The 26,528-nt window shown below is 40.3% G+C and overlaps 1 protein-coding gene across 1 annotated transcript in view; it reads left to right on the top strand.

The window, feature by feature from the left end:
• The window catches only part of ppp1r16b (protein phosphatase 1, regulatory subunit 16B), a 154,799-nt gene that overhangs the window by 125,426 nt on the left and 2,845 nt on the right, over window positions 1-26,528 (top strand). Inside the window, exons 6-10 of the mRNA XM_033625578.2 lie at window positions 11,879-12,003; window positions 24,269-24,394; window positions 24,487-24,562; window positions 24,976-25,105; window positions 25,548-25,686. Of these exons, the coding sequence (XP_033481469.1) occupies window positions 11,879-12,003; window positions 24,269-24,394; window positions 24,487-24,562; window positions 24,976-25,105; window positions 25,548-25,686 (596 nt within the window). The remainder of the gene's footprint in view (window positions 1-11,878; window positions 12,004-24,268; window positions 24,395-24,486; window positions 24,563-24,975; window positions 25,106-25,547; window positions 25,687-26,528) is intronic.

Raw genomic sequence — 26,528 nt, 5'->3', positions numbered from 1 at the left:
CTAGTTCATCGCTGCAGCTCTGCACTGCACTCATATGGCAGTTACCACTGATATCAGGAAGGTGTGATGGCAGAAGCATAGTGCCCATCCTCCAGTTCCCTTCCCTGGTAAATACGGTTAGCTCTGTCAGGACCATAAGAGCTGTTACACATGCCGCAGCAGATTGCGCCTGAAGTTGCCAAGCAATCCTAACAAGCAACGTATCATAGCCTATTTACCTGAAATCCTTAATACAGAGCTGATCTTTTTCCTGGCGCTGTTTTTAAGAGTGTGGGCATATCGTCTGTGCAAAATGATCAACTTTTCCGTATTTATCACAGACTGATATTTATGGAAGAAGGAAAAGATATCTGTCGGCTGTGATTGGTTGTTCCTCATCACATGATATGCGGTGTGCGCTGCTGCACTCCAAAAGTTGAACTCTGCTTATCTTGGGGCGCAACTGTCGCGCCCTGAAATATAGGCACTCGGGAACACGTGCACGCTGGGATGGTGTCGCTCTGGCGTTTGAGCGTGCCTGCCGCGCATCTACATTGACAACACATGAATTCAAGGGCACAAAAATCATGGCATGTGTATGGACCCTAAGGCATTTTATGGACCAAACACTTGAGGGGACTCAAGAAACTGGCCACTGGGGAGCTCCCCTGAGAACTTCAGGGGCTTTTTTCCCCTGTTCGCATACAAACTGCTAACAGGAACGCTTAAGTGGCGTACTGTAAGCTGGCTGATGGAGGGTACCCATCTACCCAACAAACACTGTTGTATGTGTTTTGTGTTGTCTGTTAACACGGTTAATAGGTTTTTAAAAATAGCATTTGCTGTTTGTCTCTCAAGATTACTCTTGTGCTGAAAGAATACCTTCTCCGAAATAAGAGCTTAAAAAAGTCTCTCACAACAAGAGTTCTAAGATCTTCGATTGCTCCTAACAAAAAGGGTGATTCCTACAACTAGAAAAAAGATCCCTCAGTCCAAGAGTGCCTATAGATTCACTGTGAATACTGTATAAAGCTTCTTCAAATACAGTAGGTCCTGGGTTTCAGAGAAGACATAGACAAAAGCAGGCTTCTCATTTCTAGCGCTGCCACCTGACTCTGACAGGCTTTATCAGCTGTAGCTAGCTAATAAATGTTAGCTCCATGAGTTGGTTAAATATGCGGTCTACAGCTGACTTTTTTGTACTTAAACTAAGTTGTTTTAAAACGAGAATCTTCTTCTGAAACCTGCACCTGATGGCTGCATACATACATGTACATATTGTGCTATAAGACTGAGGCTGCATGTCCCAGGTTAAAAAGTCAGTGTCTGCAACAGTTTGTAAAGCACTGGTCAAAAAAGTTTGTCCTTGTATTATTAGTATGATAACAAATTGGGAAGTTAGACATTATTTCATGCTTGTGCAGCTTAGGTTCATGCTTATTTACATCATGTTTTCACTTATACGTTACAAGAGAAAAGGCTTTTTAGGATGAGGACTAACGCATGTGTTTGTACACGTGACCTTGGCCAGGGTTGCTGTTGTGTAAACCTCCTTAAAATCCAGTAAGCACAGGACAGAGCTGCTAACGTTAGCCCAAACATTGACAGCGTCCAGGACAAGCTTCTACATGGTGGATTTTCTAGTCGTTAATTTAATGTAACCTATAACCCCACAAACTAATGCTGTTGATTAATGCTAAGCTCCTTGGCTTTGAAAGTAATGCTTTGTAACTACTATAAGTAGTAAGCTAATTAGCCGGGTTTGCTATTGCAGATTACTTGCAAATTATTTTCTATAACATGAACACAGCGTTAAATCCAGTCGTTACACTTCTAATGTCCTCCAATCTCTTAAAGAGCTGGAGGCTGCTGAAACCAATGTGTATCTGTATGTAATCGTGTTGCTGACGGATTCAGCTCTAAGTCCTGACAGTTAGTGCAAAGTATTTGAATTGCACATATTGTGTTAAATATGCATAATGACTGCCTCTACTTGTTAAAACCAGAACTTTGCTACTGGCTGATCTGGTGGCAGGTGACAGCTTTTGTCACAAACTGAAGCACCTTTCTCACTTTCGCAGCATAGAGGAGTGACTGGGCGTGTCTTCAGCCAAAACTCTGGAGATTATTTACACTGTAAAGCGTGAAGGCCCTGACACGCCAAGCCAGTAGTCTGCCGTTGGGCCGTCGGTGAGTGTCTGTGTCCCATGTTGCTGTGGTGTGTCCCGCCGTGTTGGCCCTTTTTGGGGCTAGTTCGCCATTATTCCGCTGATCAGTGGATTCCGTTGTTGAATTCAATCAATCTAATTGGCAGTTCAGTTCAGCTTACAATAAGAGAAACGGAAGTGAGGAAAGTAAACAAAAAGCTGAAGTGAAGAGTGAGTGAGACCAAAACAAACTTAATATATAAGGTAAGATTGTTTTTCTTTAGCCACTGACCTCTTCAGTAGAGACAGTTAATGATGATTTGTGTTATTGTTCACTGGTGCACCGTAAATATTCTTTGCTCTTTCAACATTGGATTGTGTTGTTATTGTGCTAACTGGCTAAATAGAGTTAGGGTCTTCTGGTTTGAATGATGATTACAGAAAATTTTGACAAGCAAATTTAAGTATTTTGGAGATGCAGATAGTGAGGTGGTGAGCTGAAGCCAGACTGTAGAAATTAAATGTGAGATGAGTCATTATATGTGTAATGATTTCTCTCACACATTTAAATTCCCCTCGTATCACAAGTTACTAACAGATCTACTTCATAAACATTCAAATGAAGCAGTGTTATTGTGCTTGTGAGCCAGAACTTTTCCATAAGCACCTTTTGATTGTAAAAGATAAAAGTGAACTCAAATCTCAGATCAAAAACTGCTCAGTATTTAATTAGTGCCGTCTCACCATCACATTCGCCAGCCCCAGAGCAGAGGAGGGTCAGGGCCGGATGTATGATGTTAACACTCATGGTCAGATGTGGAGAGCACCGTGCACAGCTGGATGATGCCAGGCTGCGGCAGGTGGCAGGATTTCGCAAAGTTTGGCTTTTCTTTCTCTGATATGAAGCCTGAATATACTGAGTCATTTTCCCCTCAACCACATAAACCAGGCTAACTGATTATCATCGTTGGTTACAGAAATCCAAGATAACAAGCATTAAATAACTGCAGAACAGTTGTTCTTCTAATACTGTGCATATATCACCAAGCACTATTTTGGTTTTCTAATAGTTTTTGTGTGTCAAATAGCTGCAGGGAACATGACCGTGCTATCAGGTGCACAGAGCACACTGGAGACACGGCAGTGCTACCACACACACTCCGCTTCTGCAGTCACCTGACCTGGCACATGTACATATAGATTGTGTATTTGTGTAAATTTGCAAAGATGACCCAGATGATGAGGTTTATTTGCCTCCACCTTTACCTCGCTGCATTTACCTGAGCAGCAACTAGGGCTGGGCAATGTGAAGATATTATATTGTTATTGAGATATCAGACTATATATCATCTTGGATTTTTTTGTCATCCTCTCAGTCATTACCATGATTCACCGTAAAGAACCAATGATCAGCTGACTCATGTCATGAGGTGCTTTACATTAACCATTGATGGTTTACTGTGGGTGTGAAGGGGCGGGATATGAGGCTGATCATTTGCGAACAAATTGATTCGGGATTTATAAAAGGATAATTGCTCACAGGTAGGCGTACACACGGTTTTATAAATCGGAATATTTATCGGCGTACATGCATTTCCTCATATATACATAGGCAAACATTTAGTGTTGATTCTCCACAGAGTTTTATAAAAGAGACCCCTGTTTATTTGACATTTGTCTTAAACCCCCGACTCTTTTCTCACTTGTAACAATAACGATAAAACTTCCTTAACCTTAACAGCAGGATAAGAGTGTTTGTAGCTTCTGGCAGTCCTGAAAGTATGTCAACTGCAGGAACAGATTGTTGAGGGAGATGGCAGCGGGGGTTGTGACCTCAGAAAGCACTTAGTGTCCCGCACGGTTTCAGGATTGACACCTCGGGGAGCCCGGAGATATTCACAGCTCTCTCACTCCCGACGGGATGCAGATTGGGATACTGTATATTCATGCAGTATCACTGTAAACAAACGCAGTCTGCACAGTTTGTGTGTGTGTGACGCGACTCAGAGAGAGTTCAAGGAGATCAGCACCGACATGCACGTCAGTGAGGCGAGAGGGGGGAAACTCACGCTGTGTTTCAGAAGTGTTTATGTGATAGGAAGAAAGAGTGACACAGAGAGCCGGGGTGACAGACAGCTTTATTTACACTGCAGTTAAATCACCTCCTCAACAGAAGCTCTTGTCAGTGTTTTGTTTTTGTTTTCTAATAAACAGTTACATCTACAGCCAAACGTGTGAACGCACAGTTGGAGACAGAGCAGAGACATTTGTGGCTGCAGGGGCTCCGAGTGTTGAAATACCAGGGTGTGAAGGCACAGGACGGCTGCTGAAATGGGGCTGGTTTAAAGGACTAGTTCAACATTTTGGGAAATATGCTTTTTGGCTTTCTGGTGAGGGGTCAGATAATAAGATTGATGCCACTCTGTATTTGTCTAGCAGCAGCAGTGGCATGGGGGAAATTTTTGGTATTTGTTCAATCTCTGTTGGTCTTAGTTTTGGGTCTAGTGCTGTAAGTGGCTGCAGCCGAATACAGTCCATATTCAGTCACTAGATCATGATTCAGCTGCTTTGATGCACTAGGCCTATGTTTGTTTGTTTGCTTGTTTTGTTATCTGGATAATAATGTCATAATTTCCCATTTTATCTAGCTGTGGTGGTAATGTTCTTACTGTGGTGGTCCACCACTCTTTAATGAATGTAGAGGAAACACTGGCTGTTTCACGGGGGAGTTGTGTCGACTTTTTCTCGGCTGATTTTGTGCAAATCATACAAAAGTCTCACAACGTTTTTATCAGTTTACATAACAGGTGGTGGTAGGTGAATATTGTTACTTATGGACAAAGCCCTGCTAGCTGTTTACCCTGTATCCAGTCTTTATGCTAAGCTAAACTAATCAGCTGCTGGCTTTAGCTTCATATTTAACATGAGAGCTGTGTCCATCTTCTCAAAAGCTAAATTCTCTCCACTTAAAACAAAATCTCTTGTAGAGATGTGACGAATGCTTAAAGCCTTTAGACACCAAGTCAGTATTTTTCATATGTTTTTAAATCTGTCATTCAATAAAAATCACACGATTTCTACGCACAGAAACATTGCACACTTTACTGTTATATTTTTTGGCACAAAAAAATTGCTGTACATGACAAAATACAAAGACACATTGCCCATGCCTGTGCACATGTGCCCAACATATCTGCCCTTGCATTTAGCATCATGGCATTTCTTGAAAGGCTTACATTACCTTCCCTTTGTCATGGAAGATTTCAGGCAGGACATTGCTTCCATATATTTCCACTTCTTTTTCTTGCTGGCGACCTGTCCACTTCTGCCCTGTTCCTCTCTCCTGTTGTCCCCCAAATTATGCCACATTTTCTTCCTTGCATCTTGTTAAAACAACTCTATAAAGGAAAAAAAAATTCAGAAAAGCAAACCGGTTCCATAAACTTTTCCAGCGCACAAAAGTTGTGGCGTGTAAACATGATGTGAGGTTGTATTTATATTTGAATGGAGGACAATTTTGGACAGTCCGAAACATATAACTCCCATTAAAATTTACTAGCATGGTACTTATGCAGATACTTATGTCGTCATAACTTGGTTTTGTCAGTGTCCATAAAAGCTCTCTGCTCTGTCAGATTTTTAATATCTTAGTTATCTCTGCTGTCTAAATCCCGCTGTGATTACAGACATGTCTGAACTAACAGCGGCTTCTTGACTTGCTTCTTTTCATGAGCTTTGACATTTAGTGCTCAAACGTCTTGAGGCTTATGGGTAATGCTGTTTGTTAAATTTGTCTAAAACCAGAAATTTTGAACAAACAACGGTATTAGAATGTTTTTGAAAAAGCTACCACCCTGAGCTAGAAATAAGAAGAACGACTGAGAAAGGCTCTGTTCCAAGCCTGCATGTTTAGTGATTAGTGTTGTTACAAATGTCAGGTATTTTTGAGTTCATTTTTTGTTCCTCTGGAACAGGACCAGAAGTTTTGGTTTCACTTTGACTCCATGAGTCTACTTTCAGGGCAACTTGCAGCCAACCAGACTTACCAGGTGTCTTATTTATGTTATGTGTTTACATGTGTGTGGCTGTGGGTCGTTGTTGATCCAGAGTGTGTACATGTAGAAGAAGCAGAACAAACAAGAGAAGGTTGAAAAATACTGGATTTTTTCTTGGTCAAGGTGCCCTTCATCATAAAAGCAGATCCCAAGGGCTTCAGTAGAGCTGCCCTGTGGTAAACAGCAGAGAACTGTGGAGGCCAGGTGCTGCTGAAGAGCATCATGGGAGCTCTGTTATGAAAAGAACTGTATTGTAAAGAAACGCCAGGTTAATCATTGTGACAGTTTTACCGGTGCAGATAGGGCACATTAGTCCACATTGTGTGGGTCGCATCCTGGATGTGAGATGATACTTGAAAGACAGAGAGAGGCTGGGGGCTCGCAGAGGGAAAACAGAGACCGCCAAAAATGAGGTTCTCAGTTTACAATGGGATCTCTGGAGCCGCAGAATGCAGATAGCGGTACAGTAGGTGAGAAGAATGATTATTAAGCCGATCAAAGGGAGCGCTGCGCTGCTAATTGCTCCCGTAATGTTCTCAGTACTGTACTGCTGGATTAGACTTCTCTCTCTCCAGAGATGCCGCAGGGATGGGCTCACCGACACTCTCTCTCAGACACACACACACACACACACACACACAGAGCACTTGCTATGCAGCATCGACTGATCTCACTCTTCCTTGATCCTCCCCTGCTGAGCCCAGTTCATCTGTGATGAGCTGCAGTGATAACGGGGAAATATCTACCAGGAACTGAACCAGTGAAAAACCACACAGCCAATGTCATTTGTTATCCCCAATTAAATCCACACCTGAAGACTAAGATCATAGACTGTTGATATAGAGTTGCAGCGTTGGTGATGTCGCCCATATGTGTCAGTCTTTTTTGGAAGATTTGATTTAGTTCTCAAAAGTATTTATTGAATAATTGTTTGAGTAGTTCAGAAAAAATACCAACAAATTGTTGCCTCTAACTGGTTAAATGTGAGGTTTGGACTGGTCAGGCAAAATAAGGCATTTGCAGACATTACATCAGGCCCAAAGGAGATAAAAATAAAATGATCAACAGATTAATCAGTGATTAAAATAAGCCTCTGTGACCGCCCTAAATCGATTTGGATGCATTTCTCTGCTATTTTGGCCCTGTATGGCCCTACAGTCTTATAATCTAAAATGAGATGAGAGCGTGCCAAATAGCAGCACTCACTCTGATAGGCTGAGACAGCTGTCAATCAAGCAAACTCCCCTAAAATATTCCTCATATAAGACTTAAAATCTTTCCAGAGTCAACAGATATCTTGAAACACCCACTGCATTGGCAGCTTGTCATTACAGATACAGAGGAGAGTATGGCATTAGGTGTAGTGTATCCAGTTGTGCATTTAGCCACAACTATACAGCCATCCGTGAGTGAATCATAGTCTTAAAAAAATCAAGTATTGTGATTGCAGGACACAGCTATAGCTGAAGTTTAGTTCAGAAAACCGGTCCGGGATCAGTTAGATCTTCAGTTTTAAGAATAGCTCTTGTTTTCTTAGGTGTGGTGATAGAAAGCAGGGCTGCACAGTTAATTAATAATTAATCTCCATCAAGATTTTGGCTTCCCACAATTAAAAGAACATGATCAACTGCGGTATTGACATTTAAGATGCTCTGCTCATAGAAAACTCTGCTTAATATCAAATCAAGCATTTACTAAACGAACAGCCATGTCAGCTGTCATTACGGCTGGGCGATATGTCCTGAAAATTACATCATAATATTTTTCGGCGAGACAAAATCCAACATAAAAATATTTCTGTCCAAATATCTTCTCTGATGCGACCAAATGTGTTGGGACAGCTATTGATGTTTTTTGTCCCCCAGAAAATAGTAACACAATGAGATTTTTGATTAATAATCATCAATAATGTTTAAACAAATTAATAAGCCTGGTAAGTTGATAAATTTACATCACTTTACCGTAATGCAGCCTTTAAAATGAGGGAAAAAACATAATTTATGCCACATCATGATACAATGATATCCGAAATCAAAGACGATATATAGTCTCATATCTAGATAATGATGTAATATCTTTATATTGCCCAGCCCTAGCTGTCATGCTGCTGCATGCGCACCCTGCAGCAGCAGCCTGTGAGAAACCTTCCTGAATGTTGCAGCTCTAGTCCGGGAGAGTCAACAGAGATCAGGCGGGCAAAATGAAAATCTTATGTCTGGAGCAAACGGTGAAGAGCTAGTTGCAAGAAACTGCTCATCATCTGTTGCTTGGAAGTATTTGGGATTTTTAAGTGATGTTAAGCAGGAACAAATCATACCTACAAAGTGCATGAGAGTCTGTGCAGCAAAGCAACACAGCTAACATCACAAACTGCAAAACGATAATGCATGAAGGCCAAGAAGAATAATGTTGCTAATGCTGCCTCACTGAATCCAGCATCCACTGAGCGTCAATTAGACATCCATAACAGTGACACTGTCTCCAACCTGCCCCTGAAGACAGACTGAAATAACCAATGCAGTCACATTTGGCCAAAGATATGTGTCCATTACACATTGTTTTCATTCGGTTGTATTCTGTGATGGCATACTTATTTTTAGTTAGCCTACATTTTGGGCACAATTGAATTTATAATTTGCTTCCCGGAGATTCACTGTGAGCAAGGACCAGTCTTAATTTCATGCAGAGATTTTTACATTAGCAGGATTGTAGCACAACAGGGTGCTTTTTTTATTTACATGTGACAGAGCAATATAAATGAATAATCATGATAAATAATCATGATCTCAATATTGAACACAATATTTGTGATTATCATTTTGGCCATAATCATGCAGCCCTTATATACAGACAGTCTTTCTGCTACATGTATTATAGTGTGACAGTGAGGGATGTTTGCTGTATTGTACTTTTTTAAATCCTTTGGGGTGTTGTTAAAGTGGGGCATCACTGTAGCTAAATCAAAACATGACAGAAACCAAAGAGAGGGATGCTTGCTGGCAGAAACAACAGAAAACACAGGAGAGAATAGCAGCTGCAGGGATGCATTTCATTTAAGTCGACAAAGGGGACTGTCAGCGTCCTGATTACTGCGCCTCTCAGCGCCCTCCAGCTGTGAATGTGAATTCAGAGACTTTACCTCCTTAGCATTTTTCAGAATCACTGGCCATCACATGTCGGTGTCGGCCATTGCCAGAACAAGAACGTGACACTGAAAAAGGAGTTTGACTTTAAAATGGCGGACTGGAGGCTTTGACATTAGCTCTGTGTATACTCGCCCAGCTTAAATTTATAACTCAGTGTCACAGGAAAGGCTGTTGGCCTGAAATACTGACTATAACGTATGCACAGTCATGTGATGCTGTCTGCTTCTACTTTTTATTTCAAGTGAAACTGGGCAGTTTCAGGAGATTGTCCTCCATACTCCACAAAAAAGAAGCACCTTCGAATCACTAACTCCTGTGAATATTCTAGCTGTGATATTTTATCTCCAGCTGGTGTTTTTGAGTGATAGTTAACCCTTTGAAGTGACAAATAAATTAAAAAACAATACTTAAACTTATTTGTTGTAGTTTTAGACGTCATGCACCTCCTTCACTCAAGTTTCCTACATATTCAGTTACACACTTTGAGAATGTAAGAGCCACAGTCCTGACTGACAGGCTGCCTTCATTATTGTTAATCTGACATTTCTTTAAATTTGCTGGACAGTGCGGGACATTACTGCTGAGCTGTTGGGGAAGAAGTCAAGTGTGGCGGTCACAGTATTAAGTCGTACCTGGCAGTGAGGTGATGGATTAAAGGGGGAATTTAGAGTGGCTGTGACAGACAGAATCACCTGAGCTTCAACTGGGCCAAACACCACAGAACTCTCTGCCAAAACACAGCATCAAAGTAAACTAATGTTTGCCTCTCAGACAGAAGTTGACTTCTCTCAGATATTTCAAATATTTTGCAGCAGGCAGCTCTGGTGCATCAAGTTGGAAACACTGAAATAGTTATCTGAAAGTAAACTTATTTCCTTTAATCACCAATTTATCTTTGTAATGTCATTTAGAATAGTATAAATTACTCATGTCTAAGTTTGGCCAGTTGGCTCATTGTGACCATTGTGGATTCATGCTAAATTCAATGTATGCACAGTTGCATGAAGTAGGCATTCAACTGGGACAAACTACTTCATTGTAACATTGCGCCTTGAACTTTGACCCTTTTGTTCACATATCTGTCACAGTCCATAGCGCAGAACATAAAGTAAAAGGAAAAAGTGTACGATTTGGAACACAGCTGACCTTAGCATTTCACTTAACGTTACCTAAGAGATGTGACAAAATATACTGACTTTTGCACTCAGTTATCCTCGTAGCTTTGTGCAGCAACAGTATATCAATGTATCAATAATACACACACTCACAAAAAAAGTAGTATTTAAACTTAAGTGCACTGTCATCTGTCATCTGTCTGCGGCTCAGTAGCTGTGATGCATCTTCAGCTGTGCAGAGGATTGTGGGTCAGAATAGCCAGAAAAGCATGCAGGCTTACATACTGCAAAATGCAACTGGATTCAGTAGGACATCTTGGTATTTTCAGCATACTGCATTTGACATAACATGAATACTTAAGTACTCGATTTTGACGTCAGTATTGGTTCAACAAATAGAGTAATTGCTGCCTAACCTCCCATACATGGACATGATTATAAGAATACTGCTGTGGGAGTGTGAGCTCCACACCGGGCAATTGGTGAAAGTCTCACACATACGCACACAGTGACAGGGCTAACTGTTAGCATCATATGGCTAACATTACTTAACGGTTATTAATGGATTTAACAACAGAGTCGGACCGTTTTGGTGTCACTGTGAGTTTGTTGAGACTGTGAAATGGCTTGGTGTCGGATGTTAGCTGCTGCTGCTGCTGTGTTAGCTCGTGCTAACCAGACAGACGTGGAGCTGACCAGGAGGAGAGCTGCTCCGGGCTCCAGAGACTGTCCCTCAGCACTCAGTCTAACCTATGATAGGCTATGTTAGACGGCTGCGACAGAAATTTTGCAGATTTTCCAAATATGAACTTTGAATTTATCTTTTAATTGGCTAACTGTAACCTGGTCATTCAATAAATGAATTTCAAATTGCACTTATTTTCAGTTGTTGGCCAATTTACATTCCTATTAAGTCTGATTTTTTGTTTTTATTTTGCAGATACTCAAGTAGTCTAAAATAATTTAATACAAGCACTCAAACATGGAAGTTACTTCAAATGCTGATCCCTAATTTGGACATACTGTAATATCTTCTGGCACATTAAACAGTACTGGAGTTACTGGAATGCACCATCTGTGGCTCCTGCTTATGCATCAAAACTTATTTCTTCTTCCCTCGAAACCTTAAATTTTCAATACTTGCTGACAAACTTGTGTCATGGCACCCATGAACTGTTGCTTGCAGAAAACCTGCACTGTAATTTAAAAAATATGTTGCTGTCAATCTAGAAAATGAAGCTCTCTCTGTGGTGTTATATTTATGTTGTGTCCCTGCTCAGTTACAGCCAAGTTGCCTCTCTGTCCCTCCATGAGCCTCAGATCAGTGATGAACTGGCCCTGTCAGCACACTGCAGTTGTATATTAAGGCTGTCAGGAGAAGAACTGCCCGTCCTTGTGATTAACACTGCGGTTCTGCTTTTACACTTGATTGACAGGCATCACCCAGGAGATGATCAACGAGACACGAGCGTCGACAGAGAGGAAGATGCTGGGGGACGTTCAGGAACTGCTGAGACAGGGAGAGGAGGTCAACCAACAGGACTCTCAGGGAGCCACGCTGGTGAGTCTTTGTGCTCCGGTCGTTTCCACTTTTCTCTATAAACCTCATTTAAAACAAGCTGACTAAACTGTTTTTTAAAGTTCAAGTTTATCGTCATTTCAACTATAAAAAAAATATATAGCTGAATTAAAATGTCTCCTCTCTTAGGACCAGGGTATAAAGAACCTGTCAAAACATCGAATAGAGCATTAACACTGTGCAATAAAAGTTTGAGTTTGTTTTTGAAAAATTCATATGACAGGGTAAAACCAGAATTACCGCCTTGTGGTTGTATGCCAGTCAAATTTCCATACAGTTCATATCCATGTCTGTGAAAACATCAATGCTTCACACAAATCTTAAAACTCAGCAGCACAGAAAATCTTTACAATCAGCAGTTTCAAGGTGGACACCCAAGATTAGTGTCACTAATTTAGTATCTGACCAAATGTCTCTCCTTCTGTTCCTGAGATGTGACGTTAAACAATGGCCAGAAAACTGTTTTATGCAGACCATTATGATGTTACAGTGAAGTTGACCTTTGACCTTTTGGATATAAAGTGTTATCATGTCATCATTTTATTCTATCAGACATTTGTGGGAAGTTTTGTCAGAATTAGCGGAAGAATTCTTGAGTTATGGCCACAAACATGTTTTGTGAGGTCATACTGACCTTGAATTCTAGCCAGTTTATTCATGACAAGTGAGAATGAGACAGATGCAAGGTCACACTGACCTTGACCTTTGATAGGGTTACCTTGAAACCAGTATATCGCTGCAACCCTAATCGGAAATTGACCAGACTCTAACCTTTGACCCCCCAAAATTAGTTAGTTGTTGAATCCAGGTAAATCTTTATAGATATTAAGAAATTCCCTCAAGTTATTAGCGTGATATCTGTTCTCAAGAATTGGACAGACGGACGGATGGAGAGAGAGAAAGACAGAGCTGCACCACCAGCAGCCTGTACTGACACCACACAGGGTGCGTCCATAGATTCATGCGGTTTAAGTGCATTGACGTGATCGTTACGTTGTCACAGAAACTAGGGTTTATTACACCAGCCAGTATTAGAATATGAATTATGTAGCAATGAGACAGGACATGATCCTAAAGTTAGTTGTTAGACATCATTGATCATTAACTTGCAGCCATAAAAATAATACAAGACTAAACACTACAGAGCTGTAAACACGGCCAAGTAACTGCTTCATCAGTGTGTTCTGTGTGGAAAAAATGCTGCAGAAACACACACTTATAAAATTATCAAACCGCAGGTCTGCCCTGAGAGGTAAAAAGAAAGGGTGCATAAATATTCAGAGGCCCATCTTTATCATAGATTCACCTTTTAATGATTATGCGTTCTGCAACACCGGCTCATGAGGCTATAAAACCTTTAAAGCTAATCAGGCATTTAGGGACCCATTATAATCTTCTTAAAGATGAATCAGCTCTATGATTTCAAAACGCTCTGCAGATATTAAAGTGATCCGTCCGTGAGCTCTAAATACACCTGCAGTCATAATTTAAAGCTCTGTAACAGTAGATTAGAATAAACTTATACTAATTCATATGCATGCATTAGGGAAAACATTAACACATGAGAGGTGACTGAGAATCCTAAAAGCAGTATTTCACCACTGAACATAAACTGATGCAATATCAGATCGGAAATATATTTAAAGCCTCCCTCCGGTGGTTTTGGCAATTTCATGATGTTTCATATTTATATGAGTCATTTCCTGACGATGCTGATTAGCCACACTGTTTGCCAAATATGTTTTGACAGATAACTTAATTTTGTACTCAAGCATGAAAAAGGAGGTTGTTGGTAAAAGGGGAAGATGACGTATGACTTGAGTAGAAACTGAAGGTCGTATGTCATCCTCCAAGCTTGTGTAGGTGCACTGTCATGCCTCTGTGCGTCAGAGCGGCAAATTGAACTTGTCTTGTATGTTAGCTACAATGAAGACGTAATGGATGCGGACCGTTAATGGAGCAGATGTGGCATGGAATATATGTTTGTTGGGACTTATAAAGAGGTAGCGACCAGGTGCCAGAGTGTAAGTAGCACATCCAAGAGAAAGCTACAAACATCGTGGACGCAGCGCTAGAAAAATGTAAATATGGCAAGGCAAAATGCCAAGCAGACAAAGCTAGAATGAATCTGGGGTTGACTTTCACTTACGCTGGCGATACTGTTTACAAACTTGAACCCACAATTTCTTAATTGTATACCCTTAACTTGTTGTTGTTATGGAAACAAGCAAACAAACTAGTTGCCCCAGTCAGCTGTCAGGTAAATAGTTAATTCAATTCAATTCAATTCAATTTTATTTATAAAGCCCAATATCACAAATCACAATTTGCCTCACAGGGCTTTACAGCATACGACATCCCTCTGTCCTTAAGACCCTCACAGCGGATAAGGAAAAACTCCCCAAAAAAAAACCCTTTAACGGGGAAAAAAAACGGTAGAAACCTCAGGAAGAGCAACTGAGGAGGGATCCCTCTTCCAGGACGGACAGACGTGCAATAGATGTCGTACAGAACAGATCAGCATAATAAATTAACAGTAATCCATATGACACAATGAGACAGAGAGAGAGAGAGAGAGAGAGAGAGAGAGAGAGAGAGAGATGCAGGTAATGACAGTAGCTTACAACAACATTAATGAAAGTAATAATATTATAGTTATAGTTCTGGCTACTGTGGTACAATATGTTGAAAGTATGTATTAATATCTGACAGTATACTTGTGTGACAATAGTCATATGTGTATAATAACAGTAGAAGTATGACTAATGACTAATGATGGCAGCAGCAAGTTAAGCTAACAGTTGTCTCTCAGAAGTACTGAGTAACGACTGAACGATTTATATTCATTTGTATTTCCTTTGGGTGAAAGAGGTGGAGAAAAATCCTCCACCTCATAAAGACTTGGACATACTTCTCACATTGAACACCCATGGACAGCTGTTTACACAGACACCATATTCTATAAAAATATTGGCCGTAGCTACTACATCCTCACCCATTGGTTTGTTGACTCCTGTTTTGAAGCCTCAAGTTCGGCAATTGGCGCCATCTTGTTTTTTGGAGTCAGAAGTGACCATATTTGGACAAGAGGCTGGAGCTGAGGAGGAGTGAGGGTGAATCTCAGGTGGACATTAAAAGAACTGCAGTTTTTGGCACTTCCTTGTTGGCTGCATTGTTCAGCCCTGGATGTTGCAACTTGGCAGATGTGCACGCAGTTTTATTCATAGTACAGCTGAGGGTCTGTGCCACCCCCGAGAAGTAAACAGGAGGGCTGGGAGGTGACTTTACTGTCCTCCTACTGCCATCATCACTTGCCGTTGATTGTTTGTCAAATATCCAACTTAAAACTATTATTGCAAGTCATGCTAATATCCATGCTGTTACTTTGGATCATGCCTGACTATTAACCACACCAACACCCTCTGTTTGAAGAATAACGTTAACCGAAAAACAGGACGTAACACTGGCTGGAGTTTGGCTTTATTACCAAGACAGTTTCAGCTATCCAAAATGAAACACACTTCACCATGAGCATAATAAATAAGCTAAAAGCACTTAAAGGGCCAGTGTGTAAAATGGGTTGGAAAGAGTGACATCAGTGGTCAAATTCTAGATTGCAGGGCTCACTCGCTCACCCCTCCCGTCGGGTAAATGACGGCGGCCTCGTAGGGACAAAAAGCCTTGCGCACGAGTTTTTCAGGAGAAGGTCTATCTAGCGATGAGGTGAATATTTATTTAGAAATCTAAACCATGTTACGATATTGTAATGAATCCCTCACGAGCAGGAGACCAGAGGAGCGTTCGGGAAAAAGCCCAGTTTATTTGAGCGCTCCAAAAACTCCGGTAACACTCCAGGGGGTAAAAGACTCTGTCCCACACTCTGACTCTTCTAGCGTAACAGACACACTTCATACACACATACTCGTTTACCATACCGAGTGGGGACCCCCCTCCCCTCTCTGCTCCACCAATCTCCAGCCCGCACACTGACTGACAGCGTAGCCTGTAAACAGAGCTCAGCTGTTTATTTAGCCTAGCAATATCTCCGGACTATAGTAGCTGCAATGGACGACTTTGAACGTGATTTTGAAGAGTTTCTTGTAGCGGACACAGATCCAGAGCCATACCTGTTTGAGCCGGAGCATACAGATGAGGAACTCCATGTGTTTAATGCTGAGCGGGCAAGAAGAGAGGCTGAATGCATAGAATGGGATTCGGTGCTACCATGGTTGGGGAGATATATCATCAGGAGGAAAAGCGCCACAGAGAGTGCATCACAAGGAGTGAAGTTGCGTCTTCTTTTCCTCGCAGATGACGGTTCGGGTTCATTCTCTCCTGTTGCGTGGTAAGTGTGGTCCATTCGCAAAATTTATAACTAAAAAAACTTTTCACTACTCTCTATTGACGAACTACTAACACTCTCTGCTGTTTCCTCCTCCTTCTTCCTTCCTTCCGCTGTCTTCGTTGGTTCATTTATACACGCGAAACACGTTCTCTGGCTGGCTGGATTGTCCACTCGGTCTGCCGTACATTCATGGCGGTGCAAGATGGCGACCTCTCTAAAGCAAGGCCCTTGCTATATATATATATATATATATATATATATATATATATATATATATATATATATATATATATATATATATATATATATATATATAAAGGCATAATTATAAGGCTACGAAAACCAAACAAATTTTATTTTATAGCGATTATATACTTATATAAACATATTAATGGGTAGAATATTCAGATTCAGATTCAGATTGACAATAAACCATGCCAAATATTACACACTGGCCCTTTTAAAGAAGAAAAATATGTGTGTTGATAAATGCATCGAAAAAAACATAAAAACTCCAAACACGATGAGTCATGAATGAACAAATATGGCGACAAAAAAAATCAGAACGTGAAGATGTCTGTGTTTTATGAGCGATGACAAAAGCCTAACTGAGGTGGGTGAGACATTCAGAGTGGATAAATTCATGATACACTTGGGGCTGTTTTATTGTTGACACAAACCTACAGCAGCTGAGACTGTTCAGAGCTCATGTCCTGTGTGAATAAGTAATTTGTTTTGGTATTGTTGTGTAAAGTGTACCGACTGCGGTCACTGAATTTGTTTAGTTGAGAAGTTCAGCGCACTGATGCATTAAAAAGTCAAATAGGTCACAAAAATCATTAGCGTATAATTTCCTGAGTAGAGCGTATAATGTCACATGCCTTAATGAAGTCTTTATTATGTATCAGAGATTTCTCCACACTGGGGGAAACAACGTGACAGATCACTGGATGAGAATAGCCAGGGGACATTACATGGTAGTAGCCCTGTTAAGCCTTAAAGTCTAACCACAGATTGTGCGATTGTGCTGCTTGTCCCTTTGCTTCATGCGTCCTGTTAATCTTAGCTCGAGCACGATGAAGCAAACTAGAGCATGCCTTATTAAAATCTCTGGCAAAGAAGAGACCTGTAACTGGTAGGAAGTTATGTAAGGTTAATCTTTTGTTTTCCACGGAAATACATTTTGTCCTTGTTTTGATGCGCAGGAACAATGAGTCTCATCTCTGGTGGTTGGAAACCGTTTGATCAGACTCGGAGAGGAGACACAATTTGTTCAACAATTCATGAAGTTCTGTCACTTCAACAAATGATAAATCACTTCAAGAAGGAGAGAGGAAGTTCAGCCTGCAGTATGTTGGTTTGACTCACTGCAAAAAAACTGACACAAACAAGGTACTCACTAAACGATCAATTTACATCAAAAACACTGTAAAAATGACACTAACAGATTACAGTTTGTTCCTATTTTGTGTTAATAAACAAAATATGTTTTTCACATGTAAAGGAATATTACTATTTGTATTGACAGGCAGAATTAATTAGACAAGTTTAGTTGATTTTAAAAAATTAAAACAAGCACAGTTACCATAGGACACAAAAAGAATTTGAAAAGATTGAAACCATTCGAGAATAAATATGAAATGATAAATAAATACAATTAATAATAATTTGTTGGTTGAAGTTACAGTGGTTTCTGTGATTATTAAGGACACACCATATTGGATTTTTGCCAGTGTCTGATATGCCAACTCAATATTGCCAGTTGCCTATGCAGATATACGCACATATTTTTTTCCACCTCATTGCAAGAATGTAAATTCTCTCCTGTACTGGAATCAACAGATTATTATGCCCACTCTTATCATGATGGCCCTCTGGTAGCTGCATCAAAAACATTACAAAAGCCAAACACATCACAACCTCTCAATGGAGTAGGTGCTGGACCAAAGAAACGTCTGTTAAAGTAAAAAACACAAATACACACCAAGTAGTTCCTGTTAAGAAGAATTTAAACAGAGTGAAGTTTAGAGCCACACTGCTCTTCCTCAGCCTTCTGATACATGACAGAAAGTCGCCATCTTAAATACCTATAGTGCGTCCCGAGCCACTCATGTGACATGCCACACCTGTAGCCCATATACATAATAAAAATAGATCAAGAAAAAAAAAATATATATGTACCTGTGTACCCTGATAACTTTCCAAAGCTACTTGTGAACAATATATAAGGAAAAAATACCACTATGTACACGTTATATCCCCCAGATATATAACTAATATCACAAAATGATCTAGTTACGTGTCAGTCATATTTTTTTTACCCTCCAACAGTTGCAAATATAGAATACAATGTTTTTCCAAATGTACACATTCACTATAAAATAAGAAAATTACTTTAACTTAGGATACATGTAAAAGATACTATATCTATTTTATGTATCATTTTAAACAAAACTGTAAAATTCATCAGAGTTTAAAAAGCTTGGATTATACTCTGCCTGAGATGATCCTGGCAACAGTCACCAACAGGGCAAATGTGACCCATTTCAAATCATTGAAGCCGCAATAATAATAATTTAAGTGTCATCTTATTAGCCATAAGAGCAGATATTTCATTTTAAAGTTATTATCTGCTGATACTGATGAGGTATGGACGTTATCATGCATCCATAGTGATTATTTGTAGGGAAGTAGGGCCGTCTCAATAATACTGGAATACTGTGCTATTAACAAGCCAACTGCAGGGGCTGGCAAACAACTGCCACAACCGCTATGTTTCTGTTTTGTTTAACACTTAAATATGTTGAGGCATTGAGCATCTATTTTGCACTGTGATGCATTGCTTGCAATCTCTGCCATTTTTTTCTGGTTTCCGAGAGTTGAAAAATACAATATCTTTGGGTAAAAGCTGCAGCCCCTCGGCAGGACAAATACCACAAAGACCAACAGTCACATCCTACATGTACAAGAGGACAAATTATTACTAAGCCCACACAGAACAGCTGGTCTGTCCTCTCTCCCCACATGCTTCAGCCTTCCCTTCACCCAGAGCAGGTACCTTGTGCCAACAATTTAACTTCCATGGATATTATGTATCATAGCAACCAGATGCAACCAAAGCATCTCATCCCAAAAAAAAAGTTGCTCTGCATTCAACAATATTCATGTATTTAATTTGCTTTAAACTGTGTCTGCTTTGTCATCTAAATAGCAAAATTATACCTAATAACAGTCTACGAGGAAGCTTATGTATATAACACTTAGATAAGTGCCCCATATCACGCTGTTGAGCCTCCCTTAATCACTGCAGGGGGAATTCAAAGTACAATAATTTATCCATCCTCTAAACACGCTTATCCTGTTCAGTCACAGTGCAGGGGGCTGCAGTCTGCCCCTGAATACGTTTGTATCGGACAGAATGGTAGATCCTGAATAGGTCATCAGTCCCTCGCAGGGCTTTTACACACACACACACACACACACACCTACCGGCAGTTTAAAATTTCCAGTTTACCTAACCGGCACGTCTTCACGCCAAAAAGCAGATAAGACACAGAGAGCTTATCTCAGTACGCTTTGGGGCAAGAGGCAGGGGACACCTCAGACAGGCTGTCAGTGATACTGTGTGAGGAATCTAAATCGCTCATTACAGACACAAGGATGCTTTGCAGACATTATGAAACCTGTGATTTCTGACATTTGTCATGCAGGCAGCGTGGCACCGAGGATGCAAACACCGGTCGGTCCACCACTTGTGTCCAGACTGAAATATCTCAAGTGTATACTACATCAAGTGTTTATAACTGATCCAAACTGCTTCACTCGAAGGTGGAGTGAAAAGCTGGCTTTCAAACAGACGAGGGGAGACGTGATAACGTTAAAAAAGTGGATAATGGCGCTCATTTTCAGACAGTCTCTCCAGGATATAGATCCACTTTAACGCGTCAGGTGCTCAGAGATCAGGGAGCTACTGACATTACTGCTGTGCTGTAAAGCCTAGATTCAGCCTTCACATCCTGCTTTCCAAATATTCTGGGATGTTTTGTTGTAGATACACTCACAGTGGGTTATAAACACTGAACTTTCACAGAAAAGGCTGCTTTTAAAAGATACCTAGCACATTCAAATTGCTACTATTCTTTATAGATTTTTTCTAGCACACCTCCCAGTTTCTAGGAGACAGAGAAAAACACCTTGGTACAAAAATGCCTGTAATTACCTTTTATATGTCACCGTTTGTTTTATTTCCATGCATTTGTTTTTTGTTTTAAGTCCTGGTTTCTCTTGGCCTTTTGTCCTCCTGCTGCTGTAGCATTTGATTTATTTCAGTGAGTCGTTACAGAGTGATATTCTTTATGAGATGCAGCACTATATCAAATGCATGTGTGTGAACCCCTGCAGTGCACATTCTCCTCTGCCAGTTACAATACATCATCATTTCCGCATGAGGATCAATAGCGTTGGATTTCATTTCTCTTACTCTTGTCAGTGGAAGCTCACGTTGCCACCGGTTGACCAAGATGTATTTCTTCTCCCTTGTCAGAGTTTGAGTGGGGTCTAAGGTTATCACCATAGCAACCAAATAAACCTGAGTGAGAAATCATCAGGCTTCATCCCTGATACGGATGAAATGAAGGCTGGCATCAGCTTCGTATTATGTGTGTGTGATTCTCAGACAGATTCTCCGGGCTTTACAGGCTAGGGAAAAAATGGAAACAACACTAATTGTTAATCTTAAATTTAACCCTTTATCACACTTCACTTAACATGTATTAATACCTAACAGGAGTCTTAGCATAAAACACATTTTTTAAAGTTAAGTGTGTATAGTTTTTCCTTTAATTTCATACCAGGATCATCAACAGGATCACAAACACTTTATACAGATTTTGTATCAGCGTCTGCAGCTCCTCTTTGAATATATGAGTATAAGTCGCTATAAGATTAATCAGCAGCAGTTTTCATAATCAATTACAATCGTTCTTTAAAGCAAAAATGCCAAAAATGCGAAATATTACAGTGAATATTTAATGGTTTCTATGATAGTAAATTGAACATTCTGGGGTTTAGACTTCAGTCTAAGATGTCAGCTGAGCTTGTGGAAATATGTAATGAGCATTTAGCAGTTTTCTAACTAATTCACCCCCTGATATTTTTGGAAACGTTGGTGTCTCCACTCACATTTAAAGTAAAGAGCTGTGGGTTTGAACAGTGTTTGGCTGTTTAACTTGAGTTTGGACTGACTGAGTTCTAGGGCTGGGTATCCTTCAAAAACCTACATATCATTTTACCCGGGGGCATTGAGGGATGGTACCACACAAGATTGGTATAATAGAAGCGTACATACATTTGGACATTTGTATGAACACAATAATTTAACCTAACTCCGCCAGGACAACATTCTCGCTTCCCTCCTCCTCTGTTAAATGGTATCTCCCACGCGCACTACGTCATCAAACCATGTGATGTTTGGTATTGCCGGATTCAGGAGGCTCTCGACTTTTTGAAAATAACATCGTTTTCTTTTATTCATTACGTATTTCGCACCAGAGCAGGCTAAACACACAAAGTCCAAAATCGCGATGAGTGGTGACAAGTCATGTCATGCTGTTTTTCAATGGGAAAAGTTAAAGGATTACTCACGATCTTATGCGGAGCTGTTAGCGGGGGGCTTAGATCTTTTATAAAAGGTAAGAGTCTCACTCCTACCACTATTTTTGGCTGAGATATACCGTCTAGAAAGTGGGATCATAACTTTAACGTTTCATATGGCTTTATTTGGTGATATTTTATGGTGTTTCTGTGTCAAAAACAACATCAACTATCATAATCATGCCTGATTTCAATAAGGTATGATGTTTGAAGCTGGCTGAGTGTTGTTTGATCACTGATAGTACTGTTTTGAAGCAGAGTGAGCGACTTGTCATTTGGAGCTCCGCCTGGATCTTTTCATGGAAAAAACAATGGAGAATGGTCATACTCTGAGCAATCTTCTTCAAATTTTAAACAAATGTTCATTGATAGTGTGCCTACAGCCCCATAGTATCATTTACCTGCTCAGATGAAGCCACAGACAGTTATTCATCCTGAAAAACATTTTTTATTTTAATTTAGGTAAAATCTACATTTTTTTACTGACTTCAGTGGCTCATTACTCTGTCTGTATCACCTACAGTGTTTCTGACACTTTCACAAGAAACTTCAGAGAGTTTGCTTTCTGGCAAGACCTCATGCATGCATGTAGTCAGAGCGGTTCAGAAGCTACAGTCATTTTAATTTGGGTATTTCATTTTAGGTGTTTTTGCTACAAAATGGGGGTGGAGTACAAGATTAAGAACCTCTCAACAATTGAGATCCTCCTTTGGGCTCCCAGCGGCTCATTTTTTTTAAGTATCTACAGGTACACAAACTTATTCCACTGGAGGATTTCCAAGAAGATATTATGATGCAAGAAAAGCATAGCTCTTAACCTATGTTTATAATATACTCATTGAGCCTTACAGAAAGTAGAGTTCCTCAATGCAAAGATTGAATGGGAAGTGGAGATGAGGAAGATGTTTGATTTGTGATTGAACTGAATCTTGTTCTTGATGGAAAAATAAATTGAAAACTATAACAATAACATATTGTTATTGGAAAAAAAAAAACAAAACTAAAAAATGAGTACCAATACCATTACCCTGGAAGTGATACAGGTACCAGAAGCTTACTTCATTTGATACCAGGCCTGGGCGATATGGGAGAAAGGAAATATTACAGTATTCTCTAACCAAATACCTCAATATCGATATTATAGAGTTGACTGTTAGTGCTTTCACATATTATTCACACATTGAGATATTCGATAAACAATCATCAGAAATGTGCATGGAAATAAAAGAACAGCTAGAACAATCTGGTAAGTTCAGAAAATTACATCACCTTACTGTAATGCAGCCTTTAAAACCAGGAAAAGACAACAATTGTGATATAACGATATCGAACCCAACATCTAAGACGATTTCCTGTTTCATATCACAGTATCAATACAATACTGATGCATCGCCCCGCCCTATTTGAGACCTTTTTTTCCTACTTCATTTGATACAGATCATGTGAACGGAAGCATTCAGTTGCATAAAACGCCACCAGACGTCACAGGCGTGTAGTCTAGCCATACTTTCAAAAGGATTTTGGTGGACTGTTTGGGTTTTAGCTGCTGCGGTAGTCAGCCAATCACACATTGCATTGAATTAAAGAATTGATTGGCTGCAAGCAAAACAATACAAATTAGTCAATGTATTCTAGATCTGAGTAAAAAAAGGATCGAATGTGGGTATCGTTTGACTGGGGAAGTTTCAATACTACTTGGTATTGGGTCACTGCGGTAAGGTATCGAGTACCGATACCCAGCCCTACTGAGTGCTGGATTTAATATCCTGACTGAACAGATATGATGATGAAAAAGATGTGCAGTTATTCATGCCTCTCAACTGATGGTATAATTACTTCCTCATAAAAGTGAGTTTCTGACCTGCAGAGTGGGTCATCTCAGTGCAGCAGGATCAGTTTTTATCTCTAACTGTTAATGCAGTTTATTAAACAAACTACAGAAGAGCTGTTTGAGCTGCACCCAGCAGCCCATCAGCTTCAAATGATGACAGTGCCTTTTTATAAGGTTGTGGACCTCATCTGACAAAACACTAATGACCAGTGACACGTGAAAATCTGATGTAGATTTTTTTTTGGTGTAGTGTGATGTCTGATATGGTCAGCATTTTTGAGGTAGTCGTACATTATTCTTCGTCATCTCACTTGTGGGTTTAGTGTGAAATCCACACTGGATTTAATGCACAGAGCATATCTAAAGTAAATCCTGTGCAGTGGAAAAACCTAATCATTGTTCCTGCTCTGCCCTCACAGCTCCACATCGCAGCAGCAAATGGCTACGTGCAGGCTGCAGAGCTGCTGCTGGAGGGGGGAGCTCGCATGGACCTGAGAGATTCAGATGGATGGCAGCCGCTTCACGCTGCAGCGTGCTGGGGTCAGGTAAGGTAAACATAACAGGAAATAGATAAGCACCCACATACACACACAATGTTTTCTGATGCCATTAATGTGATTTGCTGTTGTTGTTTCAGATGCATGTGGCAGAGCTGCTGGTGTCTCATGGAGCCAGTCTCAATGCCAAGACCTTCCTAGATGAGACCCCCATCGGTATATTTACCCCTCAACACTCTTATCAATACTCCTGGTGGGGGGTTAAGAAACAAATGTCTTTTCTCAGCAGGGTCTTATTTCCAGCTTGTTCGGTCAATGAAAGTTTTACATCACTGCTTTGTTCTGTTTGAATGCTAAATTTAAATCTTGTTAAGACGAATCTAAACCTTTTTTTGTGCTATTTACATTAGTAAATGTTAGATATTACATTTTTTGGCAGTCTTGATGGAGTGTAAATAGTAAAATGTCACAATTCTATTATATGTTAATCAGTATGAGAAAATAAAAGCAAAAGAATAATAAATATCTAAGGAAATTCATTTTACAACCCTGGATTTGTTTTAAGAGAGTAATAAATCCCAACTAAAACAGTGCTGACATTTCCTGTCCTTCATCCTTCTCATTTTAAGATCTATGTGAGGATGAGGAGTTCCGAGCAATCCTACTGGACCTAAAACACAAACATGACATTATCATGAAGTCACAGCTCAAACACAAGACCTCACTGTGTAGGCGAACGTCGAGTGCAGGCAGTCGTGGGTAAGTGCTGACATCTGCTGGTGTTACAAGCGTTACTACACATGGTATTTAATATTGTTTATTTACTTTTCTTCCCCTCAAAGACAAGTCGAGGAAAGTCAGAAAGAAATCTGTGCACTATACCGACAGGTCCCAGTAAATGTAGTTTAATATATAAGTATTTCAGTCTTACAGAAGTTGTTGTCAATAAAGGAAGGCATTAGCTCAGTGTGCAGACTTTTATCTGAATTCTGTCTTGTGTAGAGATGTTGTAAATGTTTTTAGATGAGCAGATTGGCTTCTCTTTATCGTCAGCTGTAAAATTTAATTGCTGACAAATTAAATTGCTCTCAAAATAAATGCATAGATTGTATATTTTATTTAGAAAATGGTGTATTTATATTTGTTGGCATGTATCTCTCTTACTTGCTCTATCTCACTGGAAACTCATGTGTCTCTACAGAAAAGTGGTGCGGCGAGCCAGCCTGTCTGACAGACACAACCTGTGCCGTAAAGAGTACGAGACGGAGGCCATCGTGTGGAGGGGAGGGAGGGAAGAGGAGGAAAAGGAGAAAGAGTCTGATCAGGAGAATAACCATGTGGTATGTGTTATTCCTATTTTATTCTTGCTGCTAGTTAATTCCTTGGCGGTGTGGTGCAACGCTGTACCAGACCATTGTGATGAATAGAGCTGAGCCAGAAGGCTAAACTTTTTGATTTACTAGTCCATCTATGTCCCATCCTTCACCTATGGTCAAGAGCTCCCGGTAATGACCAAAAGAATGAGGTGACAAGCAGACGAAATGAGTTTCCTCAAAAGGGTGACTGGGCTCAGCCTCGGAGGGAGCTCGGAGTAGAGCTCCTTCGCGTCAAAAGGGGTCAGTTGAGGTGGTTTGGACATCTGATCAGGATGCCTCCTGGGCGCCTCCCGTTGAAGGTGTTCCAAACACATCCAACTTGTAGGCCCTGGGGCAGACCCAGAACACGCTGGAGGGATTACATCTCTCATCTGGCCTGGGAACACCTCGGTGTCCCCCAGGAGGAGCTAGAAAGCGTGCTTTGCTCAGCCAGCTGCCCCTGCGACCTGGCTTTAGATAAGCGGTTGAAAATGGGTAAATGGATGGATGCTAGGTAACTGACTTAGGTAAACCAGTATACATTTGTTGCAGTTTTAAAAGTAACATTTGAGAATTCATCCTCACATGTCAATTTTGTTGTTTGATGGTGTATTTTTTGTACCGGAAAAATAAAACCTGAGGTGACTTATGTGAAATTTTTAGCTCAGCCAGGTAGGCAGTAATGTAATCATCTCTCCCACACCTCAGGAGTCTAAATGTCAGATCTAGTGTAGATGTGTCAGGGTTGTGGATGTTTCCTTCAGAACTCTCTTGAAGATCAAACAGTCACACAGGAAGAAACCCACAATGGAAAAAACTGCAATTCA

This window comes from Epinephelus lanceolatus, chromosome 1, assembly GCF_041903045.1.
Source record: "Epinephelus lanceolatus isolate andai-2023 chromosome 1, ASM4190304v1, whole genome shotgun sequence".
NCBI classification, from domain to species: Eukaryota; Metazoa; Chordata; class Actinopteri; order Perciformes; family Serranidae; genus Epinephelus; species Epinephelus lanceolatus.
This window is presented reverse-complemented; position numbering and strand designations above follow the sequence as displayed.